Source organism: Adiantum capillus-veneris, chromosome 24 (assembly GCF_014529385.1).
Source record: "Adiantum capillus-veneris isolate H3 chromosome 24, ASM1452938v2, whole genome shotgun sequence".
Lineage (NCBI taxonomy): Eukaryota > Viridiplantae > Streptophyta > Polypodiopsida > Polypodiales > Pteridaceae > Adiantum > Adiantum capillus-veneris.
In genome coordinates, this window is record NC_140954.1 from 66,094,096 (window position 1) to 66,105,266 (window position 11,171).

The 11,171-nt window shown below is 42.9% G+C and overlaps 1 protein-coding gene across 1 annotated transcript; it reads left to right on the plus strand.

Moving 5' to 3' along the window:
- Positions 1-520: 520 nt before the first annotated feature.
- Positions 521-1,727, plus strand: LOC147426504 (uncharacterized). Its single transcript, XM_086498211.1, is given in 2 exon segments — positions 521-1,111; positions 1,437-1,727. Coding segments are annotated over 2 exon segments (882 nt in total).
- The last annotated feature ends 9,444 nt before the right edge of the window (positions 1,728-11,171 follow it).

Genomic DNA, 11,171 nt, shown 5'->3' on the forward strand with positions numbered 1-11,171 from the left:
TTATTTGCAATTTTTTGGCTTGCGGTTTGCGTTGAGTTTTGGACCAATTGCAAAGGAAACTCTGTTCGTTTTTCCCCATATTCTTGCCATAAAAGTCTGCAGTGTTACGCCATCTTGTATAGTGGTCGATATATTCCCACTTTGACAATGATCGAGTGTTTATTCTCACTTTTTTGTCACCTTGGACACAATTTGGTGTTCTTGTACCCGCTCTCGCAAGAGTGAGGATAGCGTATGCTTGTGTGGATACAGATAAACAATCACACGTTTCACAGGTTTTTTGCAGGCAATTTCTCTTGCGGGATGTGTTTTGAGCTAGTTTGCTCTCTATTTGTTGTGTATATGGTTACGTGCTTTACGCTTGATTGAGCAGTTTGTCCCAGTTTATGCTTGTTGATAGCAAATTGTGGAGTTGTTTTTTGCATATGTGAGCATTTATTTTAATGTGATTGGTCATGGTTTTCACGATTGTGTAGTGGTTGAGTGATCTCCCACTTTGTTGCCATTTTGGCGTTCACTTATGGCAGTAGACATGTGTGAGAGTGAGAGACGGCAGTCTCATTCTTGCCGATATTTGCGTTGTTGGCATTGTGGTCATACAGGTCACATTGGGCAACGTTGTTTTAGACGTATGAAACAACAACAAAGATGTATGCGAGATGCAGATACGGCTTTGACACATGTTAGAGAGGCAGTTCCAGTGGCAGTCTATGCCAATGACGGTGATGCCATGCTTGCCTCGAGTGTACCTCTTGTAGATTTGTTTATATATAGCACACTTTCTCCACAATGGTTACTAGATAGTGATGTTGTTTTCCATGTCACACCATATCATGAGTGGTTCATCACATTTTCTAGTGGGAGTTTTAACTATGTGCACTTGGCCGATGGTTCGGCATTTGACATAGAGGATGCAGGAGACGGTTGTTTGTCGTTGCCGAGTGGTGCATCATACACACTACAACATGTGCGCTACGTTCCTTAGCAGAGATAGAGCTTGATCACAATGAGGCAGTTAGCAGATTTTGGTTGTCAGACAATTCTTAGAGAGGAGTCTTTTCAGATGCATTGCGGTTCATTAGTGATTTCCAAAGGAGCCCGCAGCGGCCTGGTATATTCTATGCATGTGTCTGAGGTTCAAGACGGCATAGTCTCGGTTTTGTTGTTGGCATGCTTTGAGGGAGAGACAAGACGTGTCTCTTTGGTGGGTGAGCTCCACCATGCTCATGAGACAAAGCATTTAGCTGTGCAGGACGTGCCAGTAGACTCTGTAGAGACAGTGGTAGAGCGGCAGTGCTCTAGTGAGACACAACAGGTGTTGTCAGAGTTTGTGCATGTAGAGGTAGAGCATATCTGCTCCCTAGAGACACACACAGAGATACAGACATGGAGTCCTTTGATATGCTCATGTTAGAGGCTGATGAGTTGGTGCCAAGATGCACAATTTTGCCTATGGGCGATCGGGATGTAGTTATCCCAGTGTGGGTGTTGACACATCTCCATATGCAATGGGTAGTCCTAATGATGCAGTGATTGCAGATAGCACAAGGGAGGTGAGTACAGCCAGGTTTGTGCAGATTTCATTAGTGTTTGGGCGTCTCATGTTCGACTTATTAATGTCAAGGCCCGATCTAACAGCTGCAGTGGGAGCATTTGCAGCAGGGATTGTCATTCGTACAATGACTGACACTAGCATGGTGCTTCATGGAGTTTTGCAGACCATATAGAGTTGTCTGTGGGATTTACATGCAGGCTCTAGCGTCGATACGCACGCTCGCCTACCACCAAAGCCCATACAACTGAGTGTAGATCGACAAAGTGAGCCAGTGGGCATAGGTTGAGAGAGTCTCTCACCTAGTTTCTTGTACATACTAGTGGTTTAGATAGTAGGTCTCACTTATTGATTCATCTCCTTTAGGTGGGAGTTTGTTAGGGTAAAGGCGCTGCGTCTTTGCCCGGGGCCGGATGTCCGATGTCCGCCCGCACCATACAGAGTTGTCTGTGGGATTTACATGCAGGCTCTAGCGTCAATACGCACGCTCGCCTACCACCAGAGCCCATACGACTGAGTGTAGATCGACAAAGTGAGCCAGTGGGCATAGGTTGAGAGAGTCTCTCACCTAGTTTCTTGTACATACTAGTGGTTTAGATAGTAGGTCTCACTTATTGATTCATCTCCTTTAAGTGGGAGTTTGTTAGGGTAAAGGCGCCGCATCTTTGCCCGAGGCCGGACGTCCGATGTCCGCCCGCCCGTCGCCCATCGTGTGTACATACTCTTATTCTTTCTATATGAAGAATAAGGAGCTCCTCACTGTTACTTCTTGAGGTTGCTCCACCCATACTCTCGTGCTTCTCCCCTTCCCGACATGCACCGCACACGCGCACATCCATGCACACGCACCTTCACATCTGTCTGTATTGGGGTACTCAATGTAGCCTTCCCCCTTGCATATTAAAATGTTGCAAGACCTTGAGGATATATGTTTCCTAAGACAACTCCATTATTCCCTCTTGATATGCATACCAAGAAACTGGCTTGCATGTCCAAAATCCTCTTGACATGCATACCACAAAAGTGACTTACATATGCCAAATCCTTCGTAGCAAATTGCACGCCAAGTGACTTTTTCAAGATGTAAATCTCGTCTTTGGACTTCTTGGCAATGAGCATATCATCGACACAAAGTATCAAGATGATAAGTGAACTATCGCTCACCTTTTGAGTATACAATTAGTGATCTCCTTGGCTCCTTTTATATCCTTGGGACTACATGTACTTGTTGAACTTCATGTACCACTACCTTGAGCCTTGTTTTAGGCCATACAATGCCTTACACAATCTACACGCCAATTTTTCCCTCGTAGGCTCCTCATGTTTGACTTCAAAACCCTCTAGCTATTTCATGTAGACATCTTCTTCTAGATCCCTATGAAGGAAAGTCGTCTTCACGTCCATCTGGATAAGTTCCATGTCCTCAGTGGCCACTAATTCAAGCACAAGATGCAACATAGTCATCTTGACCACCAGAGAAAAAATCTCATCAAGATCCATGTCTTTCTTTTGCTTGAAACCCTTAGCAACCAATCTAGCCTTGTACTTAGGCTCGGGATCCTTTGTCATGTAATTTTTCTTGTACACATATTTGCAAGACAAGGATTGTTTGGCGTCTTGAAAATTTGTCAATTCCCAAGTTTCATTAGCTACAATCAAATTATACTCAGATTGCATTGCCCACTCCCACATCATGTTATCTTGTAGGATCTCCACATTCAGTGGCCTATAGATAGTCTAATCCTTGGTTGAAATCGCTCAAGGGCATGAGATACATGTGTAGATCTCCTCACTGCCTGACTATTGGTGGACTCTGCTCTCTCAAGAGCGTCACTGGCTCTCTTTGGAGCATTACTAGCGATAGGTACATTGCTAGTAGACTGATTTGTTTGTGTAATTGGACTTGAGGCTACGTCCTTGAATATTACTTTGCGATATTCAAACTCTTTCATGGGCTGTATGTGAATCCAATAACTCTCCAAGATTTTGAGTGCTAGAGATGATAATCATCTCTCCATCTGTACCATATCCAATGAAGATACAATTATATGCCTTGGTCTTTCTAAGCTCTTTAGACACATGAGCATGTCATATCTCCCGCAGAATCTTGTAGTTCAATGGTATACTTGGCAACCTATTGATTATATGCACCGCTATCATAATAGCCTCTCCCCAAAATTCTTGAGGTAGACTTTCCATAGGTAGCATGGAAGTGACCCTCTCTTGAATAGTCCTATTCATGCACTCAACAGCTCAACGAGTCAACAACTCCATTCAGACCAGGTGTGTACAACATAGTAAGATGCCTCCTAATCCCTTGTTTGCTACAAAAGTCCGTAAACTCGGTGGAGAAATACTCTCCCCCATTGTCAGTGTGCAAAGCCTTAAACTTCTTTCCCAACTGGTTCTCGACCATAGCTAGAAGCTTTTGGAAGACACTAAAGACTTTGTCTTTTCTCTTCAAGAGGTAGACCCACACCTTTAAGTAGAGTCATGTATGAGAGTCAAGAAATATAATGCCCCCCCTAGAGACTTATGCATCAAAGGCCTGCATAGATCGCAATGAACCAAATCTAGAGGATTTCCTACCTTCCTATCCAATGGCAATGAGGTAAGCGTAGTCTATTTTCCATATATGCAATGCTCACACAAACTAAAATCAGATTTTTGTAACACGGGGATATAGCCAAAACATTGTACTACTTCATTCCCTTTTGACTCATATGACCAAGCCGGCTATGCCACAACTCAGTAGAAGGCAGCTCGCCAACCACATAGATAGAATTCTCTTTTATAGAAGAGACATATAAGGAATATAATGAGCCAGACTTTTTGATAAAAAAAGAAACATTGCCAAACACGGTAGTGTATCCAAGATCATCAAGCTAGCTTGCTGAAACTAAGCTCTTAGTTAGCTTTGGCGCATGTCTAACACCTCGCATCACGGACTCGATATAGTTGCGCATATATAACTTCACATCTCCAATGCCACACATCTCAAGCTAATGAGAATCACCTAGCTTAAATGAACTGTGTGTAGAAGCATAATTGGAGAACCATTCCTAGTGAGAAGTAACATGAACTTACTAGCATCGGAGTCAATAATCTAATTTTGCACATATTATTTATCAAGAGCTAACAATGCCTTTGGACTCCAATTAGAAGTGGAATGGTATATTTGATGGCTACAACATGTCAAAAACAACATCAACATGTGGAGACTCAATGATATTGAGCTCCTCGATCTTCACACCGCTCTTAGAAGGTGCAAAACTTATGATAATGGCTTTATCCTTCTCTACTTGCAAAAACGGCAATCATTTTTCATGGGTCCTTTTCCTGTGACAATGGTAGCATTCAATGTTCCACGTGTCATGTCCACAACTTTTGCTATGTGCATTCTTATGATCCTGAGAATGATGGCAACTGTGACTACAACATCTTCGCCTTTGATTGTACCTCTGGTTATTGCCACTTGCCATATAGGCATCAACATGCCCACTAGTTATGAAAGAATGGATCGTAGGTGTGTGTGTGTGCAACATAGAGAGAGAGAGAGAGAGAGAGAGAGAGAGAGAGAGAGAGAGAGAGAGAGAGCATGACACATAGATGTGGGGTGGAGCTCCCAAATCTCATTGTATGAGCACAATGTGAGAATGAGTGAGAGCTCCTTATTCTTTGTATGTATAAAGAATAAGGAGATAAATGTGGGCGGTTGGACACTGGCCGACGGACATAGGCAAAGCACGATAAGGCACACCGCCTTTACCTAACATTCTCCCACTACAGGCTGTGTGCCGATAAGTGGCAAGAAGACTAGCCTTCAACTAGTATATACAAGAGGTCTGAGAAGACAGCTCTCAACCTATGCCCACTGGCTCACTCCAAACACGTGAGTGCATCTGTAACCGCTCTAGTGTAAATGCAACATGCATTCCACTAGGGCTAGAGCCACAATGACACTCATGATGTAGGTATCAAGTGACGACCTGCATGGCTCCACAATGCACAATGCCAATGTCAGTCATCACACAACTGACAACTCCCACTGCAGATGCACCGACCTCATAAGCAAGATCAAGTCTCGAGACCAAAAGGTCAGACATGAGAGACCCAAAATCCAACAAAACATGCACTATGCGTGCCAACCTATCCATGTCAGCAACCTCAGTGCCATATGCATCCTCATCAGGAACCACCTGACTATGGATCACCATGTCAACGCACATCTGGCAAAGGCATACCTGCTAAGAATGATTACAAATTAAAAAAATCGGTACCACTGCAATCACACACAGTTGTTTGAAGGACACTGTCGTCCTCAAACATATCAGACACATCATAGAACAATGCATCTATCTCTGGCTCGATTGATGTCACCTAAACTGATAATTGACAAAGTTGTGGATCCCCATAGATACCACTATCTGCGTGAACTTCAACACAAAACAAATGCACAACTTGCTCTCCATACAGCACATCCGCAAAAGAGACACATCTAATCTCTCGCTCTAAACATGGCTGCAAATACATAGACTACATCGTCTCGTGTGTCAGAAATATGCAAAGGGTATACCAGGCCACCCCAACACCTCTCGCTTTCACCAGTGATCCCCAATGCATCTGGAACGACCGCTCTCCAAGCAGTACACAATGTCCACTACTCTACAATTGACGCACTAAAATGAGACTCTGGTTGAGTCCTGGTACATAACGTATATCTCGTAGCGTAAGCAACACACCGCTAGGTAAAGGCATGCATACATCTCCAACACCCTCTATGTCATATGATGAACCATCAACAAACTGCACACAACCAAGTCTCCCACTAGAGAAAGAGCAAAACAAATCACAATGTGGCGTCAGGTGAAAAACTACATGCTCATCTAGTAGAAAACGTGTAGACAATGTGCTATCCCAAGACACAAAGTAGTTTGAAGGCAAGCTTGACATGCCCGACAAATGCATACTCTCTAGCATATATCCTCATAGTAGCACCATGCATCTACGTCTTTTGCTGCTTCATATGCCTGAAGCAACGGTGCCTATTATGTCCATCGTGGCCGCAGTGCCAACATGTCAGTCGCGATCGTGAACGAGAACTGTCTCTAACTTGAAGCGTCTCCATATCCATGCCAAAACTATGGCAAACAATGCTCGAGATCACAAGTCTCTCCCACCCGAGAGAAAACCACTATCTCAAGCAAAGAAGGTGAGCAAACGGTCAAGCTCACTAGCCTCTACAATAGGCATACATATCTGGAAAAAAAATTGGCAGAGTCTCCTCTGTAACTGGAGCAAAAAACTCAACAGTAAATCGCAATGGAGACAACAACAAATACCCAAATGGACAATCCGAGAATGTACTCATCCGGAATCACCTCACACAAAGCCAAACTGCTCTAGCCGGAGTATCACTCAATGGCGCCACAAATGACATAAATATGTGAGTGAAAAACTGCTGCCAAAATGTGTCAATGAATGAACAATGCGCCAGAAAACCGTAGCATACACAACCCGTGTAAAAGTGGGAGTCAAAACTCAATCACTATCAAGAGTAACAATAATTGTACTTGTAGAGTAGCACAAGCTCCTGTATGACTGGAAAATATGGCTGCAAATCAGCCCCAAATTCAACTCTCAAACAGTTGAAGAAACAGGTCACAATTGTGCCGCAAATTAGCTTACAATTGAGCCATACATAGGCACCTGCAAAGAGGGAACGATGGCTGAAAAGTTCAGCTCACAAATGACCCTCAAACCTGCCTATAATCCTGTCAATGTGAGAGCTAGGCTCGATCACAAACTATGGCGAGTAAACTCTAGCCACTATCCCACAAAAGCATACACAAAGCAAAAGCTCAAGACACCTGCTGTGTCGAAACCGGTATGCAAGCCAAAACACTGCAAAAGATATCCTCAACTGCAAATGGCAACACCTGTGGGAGTACTACACTCAACCTGTAACTGGGAGTCAAAACTGGAAGCTCCAAATGGCCGAGCACTCACAGCTCAAGACAAAAAATGTAGAGCAAAACACGCCCGCGATGCACCACCCAAAAGGGAAAACGCAAATCATGAGTGCTACAAGCAATTGCAAAAACGATGCCCATAAAACTGTTGGGAAAATGTCGCCAAATTTCATAAGCAAAATGGCTACAAAACCAGTAACCAAAGTGACTACACGCTTAAAACCATGAGCAACCAAAGCGCATCAAACCGCACTCCAAATGCATGCACCAATCTCCACACTCTGCATACATAATTGCAAACACCTACAAATCTAGTACACAAATACTTGCTCTACCTATGACTACCAAAAAACATGCTCGAGACATACATTGCTGAGCTGAAATTGCAAGCACATGAGTCTCCCTGAGCATCAAACTACATAAGGCATACATCCGTCTGCAAGTACGTAATGGTCAACCGAAACCTGTATATGTACATGCACTCGAATACCTGTATCCAACAAAGAAGATCTCCCTCCTACAAAGACAACATGTCCCTGCAAGCTCTTGCTACTTGTGTGTGTGCCTGCTAGCACAAATCCGCAATCTCAACCTCAAAGGGCTGCACTGAAGTCCGAGATACATACACAAGAAGAGGAAAAATTGGTCGAAAATCGATGAAAAATGAAATACATAGGTTGCTGCAAAAAAAAATTGTGATCAGAATTAGGTCAAACAGACACCACCATTGCGTCTGAAACATGCCAAAACCTTAGAGTAGAGTCATTGATTGCGCATATCTAAGTCCATATGAGCAAATTATGACCAAAAACGTGATTTTTGAGTCCAAAAAATGCTCATGTGCAAATCAATTTTTGCAAACCTACTGCAGTGTGGGTTGATTTGTAAGCACTAGAAAGTTTCTTTAAGCTCTCTGTATGATTTCTCACATGTTCAAGCTCTCCAACAGCTACTACGACCACAACGGTGCGGATCCGCGCCCGCGTCGCCTCTCCGACCAAGCTCTGATACCAATTGTGAAGGAATGGATCGTAGGCGTGCATGTGTGCAGCGCAGATGGAGAGAGAGAGAGAGAGAGAGAGAGAGAGAGAGAGAGAGAGAGAGAGAGAGAGAGCACAAAACAGGGATGTGGGGTGGAGCTCCCAAATCTCATTGTATGAGCACAATGTGAGAATGAGTGAGAGCTCCTTATTCTTTGTATGTATAAAGAATAAGGAGATAAATGTGGGCAGTCGGACACTAACCGACGGACACGTGTAAATCACAGTGAGGCACAACGCCTTTACCTAACACTGGTGTCAAGAGACTGAAGTCAAATCTCTTTCATGAGCAAAGCACTAATAACATCACTGAAAACAAGCTTGCCTTTAGGGACAAAGTTACTAATGGTAGTGCTAAATGTATCCCATGATGCAGACAAAGAACATAGCAAGAAAATGGCTTTCATTTGATCATCAAAATTAATCCCCTTTGATGTCATTGAGTAAACACATTGTTAAACTCATTCATGTGTCAATTGACACTGCTACCTTCTTTCATGTTAAGACACATAAGTTTCTTGAATGCAAACACTTTGTTTGATGCACTCTTACCATCCCATGATGAGCATAAAGACTCCCACAGTTCTTTAGCATTGGTCTTATCCATAATTGTGAAGAATATAGACTCACTAAGATGCAACCTGATAATTTCCATGGCATGAGCATCAAGATCCTCCCATTGACCATCAATGTACAAACCCTCTCAATGCTCTTTCTATGGCACTACAAGTCCTTTATTGATTAGCACATCAAGCATTCTCTGCTTCCATATAGTGAAATTTTTGAGATCAAACTTCTCAATGTAGTAATCTTCTATCTCAAAAGATCTAGCCATACTGACAAGAGTAAGAACTTATGGCAAAATTTCTATGAAAATTTCAGCAAAGTCTCCTCTACTCAGAGATCAAAATCTCAACTAGAAACTCAATTAAAACCACTGCAACGTCAATGCAAAAGGTTGTTGTAAGCAAACTAGAGGACTCACAGGGGGGAAATCCGGCAGATCTCTTCTATACAGAGATGAAAATCTCAAGCAAAACTCAAGAGAAAATCAACGCAAAAAATATCAAGAGTACTCTCTGGCATAAATTCGCATATACTGCTCAAAGAAATTGTTGAAAGAATGCCAACTTGGCATCAAAGCACCTATAACCGTCTATAGATGTCCTATAGCGAGGCCACAAATGGGGATCTCTAACAACCTAATCCACATCACACTGTTATGCAGACATGGCTAGCAACAGTCTCACAAAGGCTCTTCCGAACCATCTAAATAATGGTTAGGACTACCAAAACAAGTCAAAGTTGGCTCCACAAACTCGTAGTGAGAAGCTTGCCCAGAAAACATGTAAGCATGTAGCTGTGTAGAACTGTGAGTCTCGCAAGCTGATAAAAAATTGGTAACATGTGAGATGTTAATGGCTAAGCATCACATAACCTAACTGCAATAGGTATACATCACAAAAACTGTGCAAAGCAGGGCATTAAGGAGTCGGTGTCGAATCTAGTGCCAATGTTGATGCTAAAGAAGTTAATGCTGAGAAAAACCAATGGATGTCGATGCTAATTTCTACCACCGGATGAAACACCTTGCAAGTGCCGAGTGTCAAGAAATCTGATGTGCTCTCTCTACTGCTCAAAGATGCTGGAGTCGCCAAAGCCAAAAAAATCGGTGTGTGTGTGTGTGTGTGTGTGTGTGAGTGAGAATACTGCTATTATGCACATTGTTGTAAAAAATGTGATTAGAATTAAGTCAAATGGACACCACCATTGCATCCAAAATGTGCCGAAACCCTCAAAACAACTCCTAGATTGCGTAGATCTAAGTCTGTATGTACAACCAAAAATGCGATTTTCGGGCCAAAAAAAGCACCTATGACAAAAATTGCCACACTGTGGGTTGAATAACCACAACAAAACGGTCCCAAATCTCAACAAAATCAACTCCTAAATGAGCTAAACACAACTTGAATATCTCAGCTCCACAATCCTATATGTGGTTGCAAATTTCCTACTCCAAATCCTGTTGTAAGCACACACCAATGCACTCCAATGTGTGTCAAATGTGTCGATGCCGAAAAAACATTGGGTGTATGTCGAATTCTACTATTGAATGGAAGTGCCTCATCAATACTCAAAGATGCTGAGGAAGCCAAGAGAAGTGTGTGTATATTTGATGCTGAGGGTAGAACTCGCTGATGCTGCGAATGGAGCCAAGAGCCGATGCCCAGAAGCAAGGGAATCGTTGCCGTGTGTGTGTGTGTGTGTATGCATGCACACACACCCTTGCCAAATCTTTTATTCTCTTTGATGTCAAAGACGAAACACCTTCGCTTACTCTCTCTCTCTCTCTCTCTCTCATTCTTCTAATATTGTGCTACACAGTAGTTTCAACTCACCAGCATTTGCTACTTCCTCCATCTTGTGCTGCTTTTCAAAGTCACTAGCGTTGGGATTTTGATTGCTTTGCGTTAATTTTTTCTTTCTCTAGCTTACTTTAAAACCATTTGAAGTAACTTAGTGAAAAACCCTTCTCTCTGCTAGACTCCAAGCCGTACTCTGTCTCAAAGCTTGTGCACGTGTGTTGGGAGTGGTTCGGGAGACCAA